The sequence below is a fragment of the Rasamsonia emersonii genome, assembly GCF_000968595.1.
Source record: "Rasamsonia emersonii CBS 393.64 chromosome Unknown ctg1118621762051, whole genome shotgun sequence".
NCBI classification, from domain to species: Eukaryota; Fungi; Ascomycota; class Eurotiomycetes; order Eurotiales; family Trichocomaceae; genus Rasamsonia; species Rasamsonia emersonii.
In genome coordinates this window covers 22,716-42,531 of record NW_013562644.1, presented here as the reverse complement: position 1 = coordinate 42,531, position 19,816 = coordinate 22,716, and the positions used below count along the sequence as shown (strand labels likewise).

Genomic DNA, 19,816 nt, shown 5'->3' with positions numbered 1-19,816 from the left:
CTTTTTTTTCGGCAGAAGTGTCTACAACTCATCCATCTGTTGTATGAACTGTACTACATACATACAAGAATACAAGAGAAATAAAATGAGGATTTATTATTATCACTTTTGTTTTCGATTCTCTGAGTAGATTCTCTGAGTAGATTAAATAGTGAATGAGTACTTGCTCAATGTCTGAGAAAAGACAGGAAAGCACACGACGTTGCCGACTCTCAGGGAAACATAGATACTAGATATATTTATCTCGTCGCATGTCATTAGAATATATTAGAATATATTTATCTTACCTAGTCAATTAGACCATACGAACTCTTTTTTTTTCCCCCTTTTCTTGAGTCCCAGGTAAAAGTTACACTCAATAACAGACAGACAATAAATAATTGTACTGTATATTTGCCTACTGAAAACCAAGAAAAAAAAGGACAAAAGAATCCGTAAGCAATGAAAACACAGAACATCGTATTCGTACCTAATCTAACCTACACTAACAAACACCCTAACCCACAGGAATCGTGTCAAAACTGTCACTAACTACACTACCCACCTAGTCGAAAAAAAAGAAAAGAACTACCTAACCTAATCAACTAACCTACATGACTTGGTTGATTGGTTGGTTGTTTGTTTGGTTGTGACTTGCAAGGCCTGACCATCAGAACATGAACCTGAACCTGAACCAGCAACGCTATCTGCCTGTCTGCCTGCCTGCCTGCCTGTCTCTGTCCCTGAAAATATCAAAAATACCAAGTGCTACCTAGAAGAAGAAAAAATAAGAAGTAGAAGCAAGGTTTTTTTTTCTTACAAAAAAAGGAGTTCCAAAGAAAAAAAAGGGGGATACGGATACATCAGACAATAATCAAGCCAATAATCAAGGTTTAAAAAAAAACTCCGAAGAAAAGACAAGAAAAGAAATACAAGCAAAATAATCAATTTAAGACAAAATACGAACACCCGTAACGCATTCAATCGGTACATACCAAATTGCAACTCGTTCGCCCTGACCGACCAACTGACTAACTAGGTAACTGTTGAGAATAGTAGCATAAACTCCACAGGCAAAAATATCAAGGAGGATCAAAAGAAAAAAAGATCCAGGAGGAGGGGGGAGAAAAAAAGAAGTGAATCAAAATTAAATGAATAGGCGTCCAGAGAAAGGGAGTCCTTCAGAGACACTTATTCCCGGGAAAACTGGCAGACAAAAATTCATTCATTCATCGACAAAGCTGCTCGATACCAGCTTAAAACAATCAAGGTCGGTGATAATCTACTGCCCACTTTGTGCACCTTTCGGAGTGCTGACAGCTGCTTTCGGAGTGCCCTTTACACTACCTCCTCGACCCGGACTCTTAACGGTGCCGTTCGCCTTGGCCTTACTGACTGGGCTTTTTGCTGTCACAGGTTTCTGCGCCTTTTTGAAACTCGTTGATCGCCTTGCAGTTGCCTTGAGCTTGGTTTTGACCTTCTCCGTCGCTGATAAACGGCTGTTTTTGGCGCTCGCTTTTCCTGCAGTGGACAAACTGCTCGTGGCCTTTGTCGACTTTGCCTTGGGCTTTGCTTTCGATACCTTGGCAGCTGTCTTGGTTTTAAATTTGCTGATGGTCTTCCCTCCAGCCTTCGTTGTTTTCGTCGTTTTCGTTGCCTTTGCTGTCGACGTGGTCCCGGCCTTCTTTTTGGTCTTAACGGTTACACCCTTCTTCTTGGATATGGTCACGCGAGCTTTCGTGACTGCTTTTTTAATGCCGGTTTTGACAGACTTGGCCGTCAATAACTTCCGTTTCTTGTTCACACGGGACGTCGACTCCTCAAGCACACTCTCGCTCTTGCGTTTCGTGCCTGCCGAGCTAGACTTGGATCCTTTCTTTTTCTGGGCCTTTGAATTTTTCTTGTCATCTGATTTCGCCTCCTTCGAGCGCTGCTCTTTTGGTCGTGGTCCTAGGACACCACGACAGGTGGGAGCACCACAGCGGCATTCCTGCACATTCTTCCGCGAGAACGGACTAGAACAGGGTCAGAATAGATGGAAATCAGCTCCACTGCGGGAAGACACTCACTCAAAGTTATAATCATATGTTAGCTCCTCTCCGGTCATGATGCCTCTCTCACCGGCAAAGAGGGCCATGCGTGGCTTGCCTTGGACAGTCCACTTCTCCATCCTGCAGTTTGGCTCACAGGAGTGATTGACAAAGCGTGCAATGGAGCCACGGGTAGCGTCAATGATCATGTTCTGGTCAAAATACATTAAATAATAGCACTGCATTGAGTTAGCATGGAACATAATCATGAAAGCAAATGTTCTCACCTCATTGTTCTTGTAAACTGTTCTCATTCGACGTTCGCACTCTTGTTGAGTAATGATCTCGCCGGTATACTCCACAATGATCTGGTTCGGCTCAAATGTGCGATTGCTACGAACCCCATATCCGCGATCTGGGGTTTTAATGACCTCTACACCAATGTTGTATTTGCCTCCTGCCTTGATGCGCTGCTTCAGTTCTTCGAAACTGCGATTCCCACAGTTGGGGCCAAGGCGACAGTTGGTGTCATCACATTCATAGAACATGTACCGATTCTGGCAATTCTCATCGCAACCAGTCTCTTCGGTACACGTGCACGTCGACAGCTCTACGGGCTTGTTTTCCCTCCAGAAAGTTGCAGCATCACCCACAAACACATCTAGACATTCGGTTTTAGACTCACTTCCAAGCGAAGCGTGGCAACATGTGATGGAACTTACTTTTGTTAACCTTTTTCCATTCATTCGGCTTGGGCTGGCCAGGAGGAAGCGGCGAGAAAATGTCATAGGGCAACTTGAAGTCCCGGCCATTCTTCAGAAGTCTCTCACCAGCAAACATGGGCATGGGAAGTATCTTTCGTTGAGGTTCGACAGGGGCATTTCTTTTGGCGCTCTTGAGCTTATTCTTCGCCTCATTGAGACGGGGGTCCATGTAGCGATCTTGTCCCGTATACAAACCATGCGTCAGCCACATCTTAGGCTTGTATCGAGGAGCAACAGGAGCGGTTTTCTGCTGCTCTTCCTCCTTTGTAGGCGATTCTTTTGTCGCGTTCTTCGAGGGCAGGTCGCTTTCAGAGACCCGACGTTTCTTGGGTGCTGGACCGGCTGACACAGAGGATTCCTGCTTCGCAGGAAGAGAATGCCGGGGACGTAGGCTGGCTCTACGATTCAATACTTCTTTGCTCTTCTCCATCACATCTCTAGATCGTTTGCCAAGAACACCGGTAGCTTTGTCGACAACGCATGAAGCCTTTGAAAGCAGACTCAGACGGGAAGAGCGTCGTAGGGGCTGTGCACTTCCAGCTTTATCTTTCAGAACTGCTGTCTTCTGCTCCTTCTCGTCTTTGTCTTCTTTCCCCGTCTTTGTCGGCTCCTTCTCCGGCCGCTCCCGCAACGAACGACGCCTTGACGACTGGTCCGTGGAAACCTGTGACTCCTTGGAAGCAGGCGTGTCACATCTTGCAGGCTCACTGTTCTCCGTGTCCTCTTGCAAGAGCGTTGGCTGACTGCCCGAGCTCTCCATAACATCAGTACTATGCCGGGGAGAGGAGGGGCGCGAGCCATTATCCTCCGCAATGCCATTGACAAGCGTCTCTCCGGACACAGTACGATCTTTCGCCTCGACAGAAGATTCCGATGCATTGGTCTGGTTGTCCTCTTCGGCCTCGTGAAGTTTCTCCAAACCGCGCAGTGATGCACGCGTCACGCGCGTCGATCTCCGTCGCACCACCGGTTTCTCTTCGCCAGACGCAGGCTCATTGGTACTGGAAGTCTCTGAACGGCTGTTCTCGGGCGTGAGCAATGGACCTGAAAAGTCGACGCCGATTGTTTCGTCAGCAGCGTCGGAGGGTTGGGGTTCGGAGTCCGTCAGGGCGGGCGTGGTTGCGGGCGACGCCATTGAGGAACGGGTTCGACGGGCCATTTTGGAGTCAGCGGCAGCCGCCTGCAGAGAAGTCGAATTGCTGCTCAATGCCGCTGGAGAGAGAAGTTGACGATGCTCTAGAGCATGGATGATGAAAGGGGACGGAAATAACGGTGCGGGAGGTGGAGTACGAGGGAGGTGGTCCCTGCTCGGCCTGCTGATAATAGTAATTACTATCAGGAGAAACAAGCAAACATATGCGGCGTCTTCTACGCGTCCGGGACTAGGTTCAGGCGAGGGGCCCATAGAAGGCGCGAAGCTTCGGGGCCGGGCCTGGACCGTGTAATCCGAACGTCAAAGATTCACGGCCTGGACAAAGAGCTGCTTGAGGCATTACCGGTTCAGAACGACTGCAGAGCCAGAGGACCAGAGGAAAGGCTGGGGGCGGATGAGAGACTAAAACATGGCGGCATCAAGACAGCTGAGCACCAAAGCTTACGCCCTTGCAGGCCAAACGCCATCTGCCGGCTTGCATTCTCCCCCGCTCTCGAGCATTCCATGGCATCGCTGCACGTTCAGTCTGGGACAGCTACAATCTGAGTTTCTATGATGCACAAATTATCTCTTCAGGGAGGAGCACCACGGATTTAATTTGTGGTGGCTTCTAGACTATCATACACAGGGTGCTTTTCTCTCTCCTGCTAAATGACAATCCTGGAAGAGCGGTCCTTCGCACAAGGCTACAAAAAAAAAAAGGACGATATGCGTACAGAATCTCGAAGGGTAGGAAAAGCTGTCAGAATCAAACAATTGTACAAGAGAAGGGAAGCCGGGTTGACCACAGAAGAACGCCCAGGACTTGGGTTCCTGTATGGGCTCCAGGTATCAAGAAAACGAATGAAGGGTGGCATAGAGAAGAAAATGGAAAGGTGGGGAATTGTAGCCGGTAGGCGTAGATATTCTGAAAAGGAAACTGGAAGTGGCGTGATGATCATCGTAACTACACAGAAAGAATCGAATGGTGGATAAAAATATCAATAAGAATATTAAAAGGTAAAGACAACTAAAAAGCCAGTTCTCATATCCAAACAGAAAGGTAGAAGGGAACCAAGAAGAGTACAGAAGAAGCAGTCTTGAGACCTTAGGCTCGCTGCTGTCCAGCGGGATTCGCATCTTGAGGGTTCTGCGAGCTCGATGGAGCGTAGGGTGCAGGAGCAGGCGGGACCGTCTGCATCTCCATTCCTGCCTGAGATTCGAGATCCTTGACCAGATACTTGCGCTTCTGCGTCGCAAAACGCTGATCTCCCGGCTCGTAGGGTCGTTTGAACTGCAAGTACGTGGGAGGCCGCGGTCGGGCCAGAACAGCGATCCAGTTTCGCAGGAAATTCCCTTGGGTGAAAGGCCGGTGGCGGTCCGCTTTCTTGAATTTGTGGGAATTCAGATACTCTCTTGTAGTCTCGCCACGGCCCATGAGGAAGAGATGGTATGCCCAAAGTGACCCAGGATAAGGGAAAGCAAGGACGCCGTAGATTACCATGGCCCACGGCACTCTCCACTTGTTAATCGACTCCTTGAAAGAAACATTCTCCTCGTCGCAATATAAAAGTATATGGGCGAGGGAGGCGCCAATCAGATATAAGGCAAGGATCGTGGCAGAGCTGACAAAGGTAAAGAAGTAGCGATAGTTGCGGCGCCCAACACAGTTGTTCAGCCAGACACAGTGGTGGTCCAGCGTCTCCACACAGTTGTCGCACACACGGCAGTGATAGCAACGGGGAGGGCGCCAGATATTGCATGTTTTGCAATACTTGACCGGCACATCCATGGCAGCAACATCAGATGTAGCCAGCTTAACCATAACCCAGTCGTTTGTGGGAGGGCCGAGTGTCAGGGGGTCTTCTGAGGGATCTGCCAATGGCATAGGGTGTAAATTCCGAGGAAAGATCTTTATCAAGGGCGAGTCAGCAATCCTATTCAGACAGAGAGTGGTCTATCTTACCCCAGGGTCCATGGTAGAAGCGTGTAGAAAGGACGACATGCACAAATAGAATAGATAGGCGAAGATGATGGGAATCGCGGGTGACACATGATGCCATAACCACGGTGCCCTGCGCTAGGTCAGTCTGAAGGATCAACAGTTACAAGTGCAGCAGCCAGACATACGAATAACCAAAAAATAATCCAGACGGCAAGACTACAAGAATGCCTGTGATTATATTGATTGGCTTATCACGGGCATTCTGGAACCTGCCACGGCCCCAGAAGAATGTGTTTCCCGTAAAATACTCGTAGTTCTTGCCGAGATTCTTCTTTGGAGAAGGAGGAGGAGGCTGTCCTTTCATGGATCTGCGCGAAGATGATGCCGTTGACGACAGTCGTTCATGTCCTCCGCTATCAGGACGCCCTTGGTCTTCATTCTTGTTGTGCAAAGAGAGAAACCCCGACCTGAATGACAAGGGCGATTTCTGAGGAGGATCATTCATGGATCCTGGGTTGTATGTCTTCGTAATGTTCAGATGAGTCGGCGCTGGCTTCTTCTCACGCTCGTGCAGCAGCCTGACGCTTTCGCCGAGACTCCTTACCGTGGTGTTTCCAGTGGGACTTGCATTGGACGTATTCCTATCAGGTATGATCGGATCCGTAAATTCTGTTCCACGCGACGGAGGAACTTCGACATCGCCCTGCGCGCCGACACCTTGACGGATCGTACTATTCGAGACCAAACTCCTGCGGTTCTGACTCGCCTCATCCTCCACGTCTTCTGACGCTGCTGCACCCTGCCCTGCCGGTCTCCCGCCACGATGTGCTTGCAGTCTTTGAGAACTCATGGGCCGAAGGAAAGCTTGCGAGGTAAGCGAAGGAACGTGTGTCTTGCTCATCCGACTCACGCGACTGGACGAACTTCCTGGCCGGCCCGATGCGGTGGCTATCGAATTCGCCCTCGTCGGCGGCGGGCCTCTTCTCGATGCGGGGGGCTGTGACCATCCCGGCTGAGAGCCTCTTCTCGATGTGGGAGCTTGCGACCATCCTAGCTGAGAGGAGGTCCCAGTGGGCGAGAGCGGGACGGACTGGTCTCCATCTTCGGAGATGATATCTGTCATGCGAGAGGAAATTCCGCCAACGGAGGGAGGACGGGGCACATCCAGCCCCGGATAGGGGGTGGTAGGGGAGACAGGAGTCGTAGGAGAGGCAGGAAAGGTAGGAGAGGTAGGAGAATTAGGAGCGCTGGACTTGGTGGCCATGGCTGACTGCAGATGCTTTGTTTTCCGCAGGTGTTCGCTATGAGGCAGCACAGTCGTTCATTATGATGCCGCTATGCTACACGGAGATCGCATAGGCACAGGAACATCGACAGGATCAGGAGTTCGACATGAATCGCAGCGTCAAGCGTGGGACGTGGAGGAGCGAAGGCGAAAGAGCGACTAGAAATGAGGGATGACGGCGATCAGGGAGGGAGTCGATGCGATGCCCGGGGAGAGAAAGGTCGAATATATTATGAGAAGCAAAAGAGAAAAGAGCGTGAGGATGAGAGAGAATGACAGCGCAGAAACCAGGATATCATCTGTTGTTATTTCTTTTTTCCTATGCCTCCGACACGGGAGAGGCGACAGAGTTGGACGACTCGTTCCGTCACGCAGCCCAGCCTGACGCCAGGGACCGGCAGCGGAGCGAACCAGGGTTGATCAAACGGGCCCCGGTCCAGCCACACTCCGAACGCAAAAAGGGGGGTGATTAGCTACCTCGAAGTTACGAATTAAAGCCTATACAATATGCACTGCAATAATAACGGACGCGTCAGTGGTCGCTGTGGCTGGTTCCAAAAAGCCTTCGGGGACAGCCAGAGGCCAGGAGCAAGGAATCGAAACGCTAGGACGGAGTACCGCATGTACAGGATATGTGAATAGTAATACACTACAGTACGTACACTGTACCGGAGAGAGCAAATACAGTGGGATTAGCAGGATGGATATACAAGGGTCCGCTATCTGATGCGTAGGGTTTTGGCATCTCTAGGTTGGCCAAGGGCATCGTTTGTGAGGCGTCTCCTGGCCTTGCCTCTGCATAAACGTCATATTAGAAGTTTGAATACGCCCCAGGGTTCGGTACGGGATGGTAGGTTCAGGTTAGGCTTTAATCTGCTATTTTTTACTATATATCCTAGAGGAATGTCTAGGCGTTGTTTAATGTCCTATGTAGCAGTATTCAAGAAAAGACAAAGAAAAACAATATCAGTAATCACCGTCAAAATACTCCGTAAACCTGGCTGGCTGCGTTGGACGATGATGCAGTGATGACTAAGACACGCATCCAGTGGCAGCTCTGTCACCTGACCCGGCCATCATCGCGGTGTCATCCGATGGCGACTCACTCCACCACCCGAAAAGCCGCTTTCCTTTCACCCACATCCTGCCGGACGAGCTATCACCACTCCTCAAGCGAGTCACCATGTCCTCAATTGCTGCTTTGGCGGCCCGCCGGGCCTTTTACCGCCAGTCTTTCGCTCGCCTGCCTCAGCGACGCTTCCAGAGCTCCAAGGTCGAGGAGGCGAACCTCGACAAGGCTCCCAAGCGCGATCCCGAGCTCTACGTACGTTGCAGGCCTGCGCTGCTCCTGCCATAGAATATGTCCGATGCTGATAATCGATTTTTTAAGGTTCTCCTCGGAGTCATGTCCGGTGTCGCCCTGCTTGCTGGATGGTAAATCCAACTCCCCTCCGTACCCTCTCCAGAACCCAGCTCAATATACCCGAACATTACAACCGGATTCGAAATGCATTCGAGCAGCGGAGGAACAAGACCAGTGTTAACATTTGTCCTCAAAATCACAGGTACTTCGGACGCAAGCCCACTTCCGTCACCTCCGAGAGCAACGTCCGTATTGGTGAATCTGCCATGCCATGGGAGCGCGATGAGGATGATGGCAAGGTGTACAAGTACCAGTACCACCCCCACGGCGACAAGAACCAGCCCCTGCGCAACGCCCCCAGCGCTCTCAACACCGTCATTGTTCCCAATGTGACCCTGCCCAAGGTGCGTTTCCTGTGGACTCCCGTCCAGCCGGAGCTCTTCTGGATCGCATTTGTTCCAATGAAGGCAACAAAATGAGCCCATGCTGATATCATCCCTTACTTGATTAACAGGACCTCCACGACCGATTCAACAAGTACGGCAAGGAAGAGTGGGACTACTGAACCGGCAGACGGGGCTGGCAATGGATGATAATATCTCATTTCCCAAGTCAAGTTGGATGGATGGATCCTGTACTCTAGATAGACGATCAACCATCACTGAACAAAAACTTGTGCTTTGGTAGTAGGTGACTCTGCATTTGTTCATATAGTAAGTTGTTGTCATAGCGTCATTCAATCCTTTATTTTCCTTGTCGTCGATTCACGATATTGAAAAAAAAATAGTATCAACTTGAAATATAGGATTTTATTACGTCAGTATGTTTTATTTTTTTTTATTTCCTCTTACTCCATAATACAAGCGATATAAGAATGTGAATCTGAAGCGAAGAAACTCATGCTCCGAAAATTAGGGATTTTGAACAAAACAAAAAGGAGATACAAAGGGAGAGATGTCAACAACTCATGATAATACTAAGATCCCTACACCCGAAAGTCTCCTACTATACTATCACTGCTGCTTAGTCGCCTCGTTGCCCTCGCTGGCCGGTTTCGGCTTGCCGGGTTGGTCCTCATCACGGACCGACCTGTCCTGACCGGCTGCAGAGGCTGGCTTGTTACCAACAGCGCTCTCATCACCTTTCCCCTTGCCGCCCGTCTGAGGGTTCTGACCTTCCACGTCCGGGTGAGGCGGTGCGTGTTCAACCGCCTTCAAGTGCACTCGGCCATGCGCGTCAATTACCCGTGTTTGAGTTTCGTACTTTGTTTCAAACGAGACCTTGCCTTCTTTCTTGAGAGAGGCAACCTGCTCCTCGTCCAGCAGGTTGCCCTCCTGGTCACGGTACTCAACGCGCTCTTCGCGACCAATTATGTGGGGTTGTCCAGGTTGCGGGATTACAACGCCATCATTGCTTCCATCTTTGAGGACTTGTTGATTTGCCAGCGCTTGAGCAACAGGGGACTGCTTCGGCACCGACTGGATGTTGACAAATTGCGTCGTGTATTGGCTCAGCTAACGCCCATCGCAGTCAGCGTCGAATCGCGTAATGGATGACCCTTATTGTCGGACTCCGCGGCGAGGAGGTTGCCATGGTGGAGGACTTACGTCAGTATAAAAGGTATTGCAATCGAAGTCCCAGCTATCGAGAAGTTTCGCCCGCCTGCAGGCGTCGCGGGTCCACGGGTTGCCGTACGCGAGCGGAGAGTAGATTGTGAAGATCGCAATACTGAAAGCGAGGAAGATCGCAACGACCGCTTTGCCGATCGCGGGCCGAGAGCTGAGACCAAGCGTCTGGATGCGGTTGAGCACGAAGTCGAACATTTGGGACAGGGCCATAATGGCAAAGTAAAGTGCCGGGAGATAGTGATGCAGGAACAGCTGGCGAGCCATGAGATAGAAGGGAAAGTAGTGGAATGCCCAAGCAAGCGCCGTGGTGCCAATTTCATAGTCAAAGCGCTTGAACGTAATATTCTGGTAGTCGCCGTAGCTACGCTGCCACCGGAGGATGGCAATACCCTTGAAGATCACATAGATGGCGATGGCTAGGGAAGAGGACCACCAGATCAATGGGTTTCCAATAAGGTACACCTGGCGATGGTCTCGGCCCCAGAAATTGATACCACGGAGCAGCGTAGGCCAGGACGGCGGCCGCGAGTCCCAAGCATGAGATTCAACCAAGCCGGCATTCGTCACCCACATTACTCTCTGAAGCTCCCAGAACTTACCCAGGAATCCCGGGTTTCGGTAGTTGACTTTCTCGGAATCTTCGCGCAACGTGGGATGTTCGTTCGACTCGATGTACCAAATGCTGTTGGGAAGGGTGCCTCCTCTGGCGCAGGTGACCTCTTGTTGTTCCCATCCCCAGTCGGGGAGTTTCACCTTGTGAGAGAACAGCGTACACCCGGTCATGAGGTGAATCAGTTTGAACTTCGTTTGAATGGTCCGTAACCTCTTCTTGGCTTCCTCTCCCTCGGACATGGACTTGACGATTTCCACACGGAAGAGATCGTTGGCGTCTCCAGGGAAGCCCTCATACCCGTAAGCAGAAACCTCATTCTGCCAATCGGCCTCCGTGATCGGGGGGCGGATGTCATGGGAGTGGATTCTCCTGTGTGTCATGAGGTGGTACAGCCTTATCGTGGCTCCATCTTGGATATACTCGGCGGTCAGGTTATCCCATGCGAACGGGCCTTGTACCTCGCCGTAAGGACCAAGAGGCTGCGTCGCATTCTCTATGAGGAAAAGGTTGTTCTCATCTTTGTGCGGATACAGCGTAACTTGCTGCTGTTTGCTTCCGGTCGGATACATATGCCCGTGGGAATGCAGATAGCCACCCTGCGTGTTTAGGTGACGGATAGTGACTCGGGAACCAAACGCAACATCGGCTGGGACGTCTTGCATGCCTTTGGAGTTAAGCGTCGCTTGAAATTCAGGAGACATAAAACCGTCCCCGTCTCCCGGATTCACCAAGCAGAGGAAGTGAATCGCAAACGTTCCGACGTAAAAACCGATAGGAATGATGATAAGGCAAAAAAACCGAGCAAAAAAGTGCTTGAACCACAGACGCTGCATCATATGGAATTAGCATTGTTTGCCAGATATCCCATTGGGAAAGCGAGACACTCACCGGAGTCACCGTTCTTGTGTCGCCCAGAAGAACCCAAAGTTGGAGAACAGTGAGAGAGCCAACCCAGGCAGTTGTGAAAAGTCCAACCCATTTCACGCTGAGCGTCGCACCTAACGAAAGGCCGGTGAGAGCCAGCCAAAACCACCAGGGACCCCGAAAAGCCTTCGAAGGGCCTTGCTCATGTTGATTCGTAAAGCTAAGAAATGACAGGGCTGTGAGGGCAGTGAAAAACACGAGCGGCGAGTCGAGAAGAATGAAGCGGGACTGAGTAGTCAGGGCGTTATCTGTGTCTTGTCAGAGCCCAGCTTGTATCCTCATCCAAATGTCAATAACGTACCAAACGTGACCAAAACAGCTCCCATCACTGCCGTCGAGGTCCGACAACCGGTAGCCTTCAGCGTCAGGAACATGAGCGGCACGGTCAAAACGCCCAAAATGGCGGGCAACAAGCGCATGGCGACATATGGAACCCCCGGTTCGAGGTAATCCTTTCCAATGTCCTTGAAATCGAATTCACCATCGAAACCAGCAAGCCAGCCCGCGAGAGTGATAAGCAGTTTAGCAAGCGGAGGATGAACATCCATGAAGAACCTTCCTTTGATATATTTGCTGGCAAATCCACCGAAACTATAATCGAGACAAATATTAGGCACTATACGGCAAGCAGTCAAGAGAAGGAGAGAACTGACTGGACTTCGTCAAAGACAACACTGGTGGGCTGGTAGATTCTGAAAAGTCGAACAATCGCCGCCACCAGGGTCAAGCCAGCAAGCCATTTGTAGTCCGATGTAGGAAGCTTAAAGATATCATTGTCCGTTACCCCCTCCGATCCAAAATCCAAGCGTTTCTGCGGAACGGGTTTCGTCGATTTTGGCTTGGGAGAGCGGCTGGGTGAACGTCGCCCACGGGACGGAGGCCGTACACCAAGAGCCTCTTGCGACATGGTTGCAGATTAAACGGCGTATTTCAAAATAATAACAACAAGATCGAATACAAAGGAAAAAGATGCTGAACGAGCAAACAGTTTACAGGCGCGAGGTAACCGGGACAGGACAATGCCAGTCCAGCGCCCTCAGACTCCCCGCCTGCACAACAAAAGGCGAAAGATAGAACAAGAGGCTTAACGAGAGGCAGGAAGAACTACAACATGATACCCCATGACAGGGGGCTGGAGCAGAAAGAGGACGAGGTGTTCAATGGACGAGTCGTGGACGAGGTCGAAAAGGAGACGTTCCCATTCCAATTAGGTGGCCGTATTCGTCAACAACTCGTGGCCAGCCGCGCGGCGGCAGTGGAGGCGAAGCACATGCAACCGGCCAACTTACTGCGGTCTGGACGTTTGCGTCCGGTAGAAAATAAACAGGAGCCTACCGTATGATTAATATCAGCTATCAAACTTAAATATAAAACAATTAGAATAAGAGTAACGATAATAATACGATGAAAATTAAAATAACTAAAAATAGTTTTGCTATTTCTTGTTTGAAACACCCTGCTTACATAATAGCACCGGGGCTACCCGCGCGGCTAGTTTGGCGCTAGCGCCAAGCCGAGTTAGGCGCGAAAGGCATCTTAAAAGATTACATAGTACCTGGGAGCAGATAGTCAAGCAGACCTCAACAGCCTCGCAAACACGACAGCAACGCACCATCGCAGGCTCCTGCAAGACGCAGACTGCCTACCGTGAAGATGGCTGCCGTCGCGACCAACGGTACTGCGGCGTCGACGCCAAACCTCTCCGACGAAGTCAGCAAGCCTCCGGAGGGAATCGTCTTGCCTCCCAAGGATATTCGGGGTGAGTTACCGACGCGTCGCTCGAAAACTGTTTCGCAGGAGGCATATACTGACGATTTCTTGTCATATAGCTATTGTTGAGAAGACAGCGGGATATGTCGCTCGAAACGGCCCAATCTTCGAGGGTGAGTGGTATCACTGGTTGAGCTGATATCGACTATGATCTGACCTAATCGTGCTGTAGAACGTGTCCGCGAAAAGGAGAAGAACAACCCGAAGTTTTCATTTCTTAATCCAAACGACGCATATGCACCGTTCTATCGATGGCGACTCACGGAGATCAAGGAAGGGAGAGGGACTGCTGTTTCAGCGGGGCGACCCGGAGAAGCGCAGGCGCGTGAGCCGGAGAAGCCCAAAGGCCCAACTCAGCCTCCAGAGTTCCATTTTTCCGCTCGAATGCCGATTATCAATGCACAGGACTTGGAAGTGGTAAAGCTGACGGCGCTGTTCGTGGCTAAGAGAGGCAAGTCCTTCATGACGACATTATCGCAGAGGGAGGCGAGGAATTTCCAGTTCGATTTTCTGCGACCACAGCACAGTCTTTACCAGTTCTTCACGCGATTAGTAGATCAGTATACTATCTTACTGCAGAAGGACGGTGTTGACGAAGCTACATCGGAGAAACGCCGCTTGGCAGAGTTGGAAAAGAATGTGAAGAACAAATATCACATCCTGGACCGGGCTAAGCAACGGGCAGAGTGGGTGAAATACCAGGAACAGCAAAAGCAAAAGAAGGAAGAGCAGGAAGAACAGGAACGCATCGCTTATGCGCAAATCGATTGGCATGACTTTGTCGTCGTCGAGACGGTCCTCTTTACCGAGGCCGACGACCAAGCAGAACTGCCACCCCCAGCGAACCTGGGTGATCTGCAATCTGCATCACTCGAGCAGAAGGCGATGATGTCTCTCAACCCACTTCGTATCGAGGAAGCCCCGCCAACAGACCAGGATACACCTATGTATTACAATGCATACCCGCCTGAGCCTCAAGCTGCACCAGCACCTCAACCAGCCGTTGAACAGCAACCTGCGCAGCCTCAGCAGGCACCCGTTCCTCCAACAACGGCGGACACCACGCAGCAACCTGCACCTGCACCGCCTGTTTCCGCAGCAGCAGAAGAGGAAGAGCGACGGATCCGTGAGCGAGCAGAGGCACGCGAACAAGCCGCCGTCGCTCAGGCAGCAGCCAAGGCTGTTCCAGGACAGCAACCCATGCGGATTCGCTCCGACTACGTGCCTCGTGCACAAGCGCGGCGGCCCAACCCATCGGCAGCCACCGCGCTCTGTCCCAACTGTAAACAGCAAATTCCCGTCAATGAACTCGAGCAACACATGCGTATCGAGCTCTTGGATCCGCGCTGGAAGGAGCAGCGTGCTAAGGCTGAATCGCGTGCTGCAACGACCAACCTGTCTACCACGGACGTGGTTAATAACCTGAAGCGTCTCGCCAGCCAGCGTAGCGACGTCTTCGATTCTACGCCTGTCGTGCCTGGCGAGGGTGGTGGACCTACCGACCCAGAGGAAGAAGCGAGGAGGAAGCGAGTGGCAATGGGATCCGGACCCCCTGGAGTCCCCGGCTATGATAATAGTACCACTGGTGCCCCTGGCGTCGTTCCTCCTCCTTCATCCATGCCAACAGTCGGCCCTGTCGGCACCGTACCGAACCCTCAGACCATGAACATCCAAGAACAAATCCGCAATATCCACGAAAGATACGGCAGTGGTAGTAGTACTAGCGGTACACAACACCCTCCCGGTAGTGGACCCTCTCAATAAAAGAGACTCTCATTCCGCATAAAAAAGGGGAAAAAGGATTCTTTGTTTAAAATATATTCCTCCTTTTTTTGTATTTCCAACTATGATTTCTTCCGGCGAAAGGTGTTGGTTGGTCTATCGGGTTCGTTAAGTGATTGATTGATTGATAATTGATTTGATCGATCATGACAATTTAGGGTACATGACTTATAACAATTGTTATTATTATTTTATTTTATCCATTCATTATTACAGTTCGTTTCACGAAGAGTACTTACTTGAGAGATGGGGCAGATCTGAGAGAGATCCATCTCTCTTAAAGTTAGGAAACTACATGTATGATAGGATTTTGCTGCTCTCTCACGACTCGGAGGATATACATTGCTTTTTCTTTCTTTTTTTTCAAAAAAGAAAAAAGACTCCTCTGTCACTATTGTATGTATATATGTACAACTAGGTCGATTATTATTATACTTTTTTTTCTTCACTGTAGTACTCTGCAACTACTACTAACTACGAGAAAGGAAAACTAGTAGACTTCTTTTTTTTTGGAAAAATCACTGTGTTGACTCTCTCAATCGTTATCAACTGTGTTTAGTAGAAATCCTCGCTAACAGTAAACATGAACCACGTAAGCGGGTGTACTAACTATTCACTTGACACATCCCCGGTTCAGCAGTCAGCAAAGGACATTGGCCTCAGAAAAATCATGAACATCCAGTACGAGGGCGAGGCTCGAAAAAAAGCACGCCCAAACAATGAACTAAGCAATCATTGCCGATATAAACGAAAAAAAAAAGGGGGGGGAAGATGAACATGAAAACATGGAGACCACTCAAAATGCAGAGACTGATGTGAAACCGATCAAAAACAGTGAAAAACGACGAGAAAGATCTTTCAGTGGACAATCAGGTATGTAAGACTCGGAATGACGTCCCCTTCATACCGAGAAACAGAATAAAGGATCGACAACGATAGTATTTATTCGAAGGGTAAAGCAAGACTGCTCCAGGCGTCCACGATGCGTATTAAAAAAAACGTAGGATATGTGCAAGGGATTCGACAACGTAAGATAATAATAATACAGGGGCGAGCAAGTTGCTCAAGAAAAATGGAAGGGTAAGGGACATGAAATTAAGGTATAAATAAGCCCTGAACCTCCCATCAGAGGTCCTGAAGGATTCCAGTCGGGTAGCAGGAAGAGCGGAAGCAACGCAAAAAAAATGCAGAGAGTAAGGGTGCACGTGCTTTATTAATTAAAATGGGGTATCGGAACACGTCGTAAACGGGATAAAAAGGTGAGATAACGGCAGGGACGAATTGGAAATGATTATTGAGCAAAAGCACCAGGTACGGAGTCTTCTGTTTTCGACTCCGCTTCTTCCGAGTCACGTCGTAACGGAGTCATTGGCGGCTGAGGCTCCTTCTCCAATTCCGAAGAATTGGGCTCCTGGTCAGCGGATGTAGTAGTGGCAAGGGAATCACTCAAGTTGTTCTGCTGATGTTGCGTCTCCACATCAACATCGTTGCGCTCATCCGCGTCCGTCTGCGTAGAAGCGACCTTGGTGCCGTCATCTTCGGTTTGAGTTGCTTCTGTCTTAACCGCAGTGATAACAGTACCGCCGATGGAAACCTTCTTGACGTCGGAAACGAACGGATCATCTGTGGCAGAAGACCCCTCAGGACGAGGTTCGCTACCTCCATTGGGCGCAGAAGCAGGCTGCTGATCTTGACACGGGGCATCTTCCGCACGTTGTGGCTGCTGTGGACTGGTATCGACTGACGATGGATTTCTTGAGCTGTCGGTCTGAAGAAAGGTTGGAATGACGCCTCCGCCAATTCTTGCCCAGAAGATTCTTTCCCTCAGGCGGACCGTCTCTTCCCAGGCCTCCCTCTCTTCCTCTACGTCGCCGATACGAATGTGTCCATCCAGGATTAATCTGAGGTAGCCTGTGAATTCACAGCAGGCCCGCACCTTCTCCAAACACAACATGCAAAGCGCATACCGCTGAGCGTTTTCACTGTCAGAGGTTCGGAACCGATGCGTCCGCTCGTTTTCGGGGCCTTTTCTTCGCTCGCCACATAGAGAACAAGGAAATGCATATTGCCGCGCCACGGCCGGCATAGGCTCCACTATCAAACCACCGTCACAGATGCTGCTTAAAACGGAACGACGGGTGAGCCATGAGATTGCGGGAGCCGTGTCCAAACGCAATGCTGGTTCGATATCCTCGGCGAGGACACGCTTGTAAAATCGTGTCTCTTTCAAAGGAATGTGGGCAGCCGGGGATTGGGGGCTACCATTAGGCGAGTGAGCAGCAGATAGCGAACTTGTTGATCCATTTGGGGTGTGATGATAGCCTGCCAGGCTGCCTAGACCCATCACGTTTAAACCTGCGTACGATCCGCTGGAGACCCGGCTAGGCGGTTTAGACGTCTTGGCTTGGTTTAACAAATCACGGAAGTCCTCGTACGCTTGTACATCCGTCCGACACACGGGCTTGATCAAATGGGAAAAGCTGGTGGACGGGGGCAGGAGAGATATCTCTGGAGCCTGGGGACACGGGGGAAGGGGTGTTTGATGTGTCCAAGACCCGGTTGCCGTTCCCTTGCAGCGCCGCGGCGGGCGATGGTGGAGCTGTCGACGTGTTCGTATGAGTGTCGACTTCATCCCGCGCACCATTCAGTTCCTGGATGACCGCCTTCAATTCCGAGAGCTGTTCCTGCTGCGATGCGACGAGCATTTCGGTATCCTTGATCTGGGCACGGAGTTGCTCGTTCTTCTTTTCTACCGCCTCGCGTTCGTGCTTAGCCGCAGCGACCATCTACATGGCTGTCAGCTCGAGACTATATTCTAAATTTCCTTTCTCTTAAACTCGTCCGGCTCTCACCTTGTTTGCTTCCTCGAAGAGTGCAGCCGTCAAGTTCTCCAGTTCCTGCTCAATGTTCTTTTTGTCTTTCTCCACGAGCAGTCGTTGGGCTCTCTCTTCTGCTATGGCGGCCTTCAGAGACATGATTTCCGATTCCACATCTCTCCTCTTGACCAAGACGTCGTTGGCGATGTCATCCCGAAACTTTTGATTTTCCAGTTCGAGTGCGTGCACTCTGTCTTGTGCCTTCTCCAATTCCTGTCGGGTCGCCGCAAGCGAGTCATCGAGGGTCGTCTGGTTGTTGATCGCCTGAACGAGCTTCACACTAAGGGCGGCGACCTCGTTGCTCAAATCTGGATGCGGAGATACGGACGACTGAGACAGGTCGGAGGTGCTGGCTGTTCGAGGATCTCTCAGAGTACTGAAGCTGGTTTCGTCGTCCAAGCCGGCGGGAGAGGGTCTCCGAGCAGTCGAAAGGGCGTTGGTTGACTTCATTTTAAAGAGGCTTCTACCAGGCGAAGGGGATCGGTTGCCGGAGGAGAGAGATCTCCGGTGATTGTTCGGCCGGGAGATCATCTTGGCTGTTTGGATAAGAAGTTTGGGTGTCCATAAGGGTGAAGAGAGATGAGACTGAAAAGACCAGTTAGCATGACGACGAGGAACATAGACATCGGTCGAAGCAGGATCCATGGGGGAACTCACTCAGCCATGACGGTTGATCGCAGCGACGGTCTGCACGAGATGTCGGTGCCGGGCACAGCTGTCGCGATCTCGGGAGCCAGACCAGGAAATGCACAGTATCAGGACGCTTGTCAGGCGCTGTAGAGACGGTCAATCGAGTAGGTCATAGGTGGGACAGAAACACGACGCAGCCGGGACGAAAGGTCAGAAGGACGAGAGCATGTGAAAAGACCCCGCCCGTGGATGTTGCCTGGAATCTCGAATGGTGTCACCGTAGCCGATCTGGACAGAGCCCCATTGAAGAGAGAGAAAAGAGCGACCGAAGAACCGTCCAGACCGCGGAGGGAGCACGATGGAAAGAAGTGTAAGGGACGGAGCGTGGCAAAGGCAGTCAATGGGCGAGGTTCGGCTGCGGTTGGCATGGACCGGCAGGGACGGAGAGCAGAGATCGAGAGGAGAGAGACTTTGAGCCGGAACGGGGGAAGGCCGTCGCTGGTCGAAGCGGCCAGGCTAGTGTCGTGGTCTGTACCCGTCTGCCAGATGCGGTGGTGCTGCTCCGCCCGCGCGATCCTCCGGTTGGGCCGCGAATCGCTGCGGCTTAGTCACCCCGGCAGGGTCACCGGACAGCGAATCACCGCTGGCGGACAGAGCTTAGCTTGGAGTTACTGTAATGAGCTCCCCAGCAGAGTGCTTCTGAAACATCCTCTGCTGCGATTCATGAGGGACAAAATAATAGCCACATTAATTAATGTACTGAATGATGCCCACTGCCGTCCTGAATAGATGGCATAGGTCGCAGTGGCTGCGAATTCCATCCGGCGGACTAAGCGCCAGGCAGCACCAATGTGCCTGATCCGTCACGCTGCCGTGGTACCTCGACTCGCTCAACACGGCAGTGATTGGCCGATGCCCCGTTCGTCGATTCCAGTGATCTTGATTAACCGCCTGGCCTGTGCACGGGATCCTGGTCACGATCGCCATTTCTGGGCCTTCTCGACAGCACTGGGAGATGCTCCAATGTTAATGCGCTCGAGGGGTGATAGAGAAATCGCGACTCGCCTTCAGAGCGCATCGCTGCACGAACAGACA

General features: G+C 51.0%; 6 protein-coding genes across 6 annotated transcripts; 2 read left to right on the top strand and 4 right to left on the bottom strand.

The window, feature by feature from the left end:
- Window positions 1-1,261: 1,261 nt before the first annotated feature.
- T310_9261 (Histone-lysine N-methyltransferase (Ash1)) lies at window positions 1,262-3,932 on the bottom strand (the record flags this gene model as incomplete). Its single annotated transcript, XM_013468242.1, has 4 exons — window positions 1,262-1,994; window positions 2,049-2,248; window positions 2,297-2,670; window positions 2,732-3,932. The coding sequence occupies 4 exons, from the start codon at window positions 3,930-3,932 to the stop codon at window positions 1,262-1,264; spliced, it is 2,508 nt and encodes an 835-aa protein (XP_013323696.1).
- A 1,081-nt stretch (window positions 3,933-5,013) lies between these two features.
- On the bottom strand, window positions 5,014-7,114 carry T310_9260 (DHHC zinc finger membrane protein; the record flags this gene model as incomplete). The annotated part of the gene is made up of 3 exons (XM_013468241.1): window positions 5,014-5,842; window positions 5,872-5,985; window positions 6,036-7,114. The coding sequence occupies 3 exons, from the start codon at window positions 7,112-7,114 to the stop codon at window positions 5,014-5,016; spliced, it is 2,022 nt and encodes a 673-aa protein (XP_013323695.1).
- A 1,204-nt stretch (window positions 7,115-8,318) lies between these two features.
- Window positions 8,319-9,063, top strand: T310_9259 (Uncharacterized protein; the record flags this gene model as incomplete). Its single annotated transcript, XM_013468240.1, has 4 exons — window positions 8,319-8,459; window positions 8,493-8,569; window positions 8,701-8,902; window positions 9,013-9,063. The coding sequence occupies 4 exons, from the start codon at window positions 8,319-8,321 to the stop codon at window positions 9,061-9,063; spliced, it is 471 nt and encodes a 156-aa protein (XP_013323694.1).
- Window positions 9,064-9,511: 448 nt separating this feature from the next.
- On the bottom strand, window positions 9,512-12,211 carry T310_9258 (Dolichyl-phosphate-mannose-protein mannosyltransferase; the record flags this gene model as incomplete). Its single annotated transcript, XM_013468239.1, has 4 exons — window positions 9,512-10,012; window positions 10,106-11,566; window positions 11,628-11,911; window positions 11,965-12,211. The coding sequence occupies 4 exons, from the start codon at window positions 12,209-12,211 to the stop codon at window positions 9,512-9,514; spliced, it is 2,493 nt and encodes an 830-aa protein (XP_013323693.1).
- A 563-nt stretch (window positions 12,212-12,774) lies between these two features.
- T310_9257 (Pre-mRNA splicing factor) lies at window positions 12,775-15,197 on the top strand (the record flags this gene model as incomplete). The annotated part of the gene is made up of 4 exons (XM_013468238.1): window positions 12,775-12,999; window positions 13,233-13,422; window positions 13,493-13,546; window positions 13,606-15,197. The coding sequence occupies 4 exons, from the start codon at window positions 12,775-12,777 to the stop codon at window positions 15,195-15,197; spliced, it is 2,061 nt and encodes a 686-aa protein (XP_013323692.1).
- Window positions 15,198-16,506: 1,309 nt separating this feature from the next.
- T310_9256 (GDP/GTP exchange factor Sec2p) lies at window positions 16,507-18,541 on the bottom strand (the record flags this gene model as incomplete). Its single annotated transcript, XM_013468237.1, has 3 exons — window positions 16,507-17,613; window positions 17,651-18,001; window positions 18,068-18,541. 3 exons carry the CDS (start codon window positions 18,539-18,541, stop codon window positions 16,507-16,509), a joined length of 1,932 nt encoding a protein of 643 aa, XP_013323691.1.
- Window positions 18,542-19,816: the final 1,275 nt, after the last annotated feature.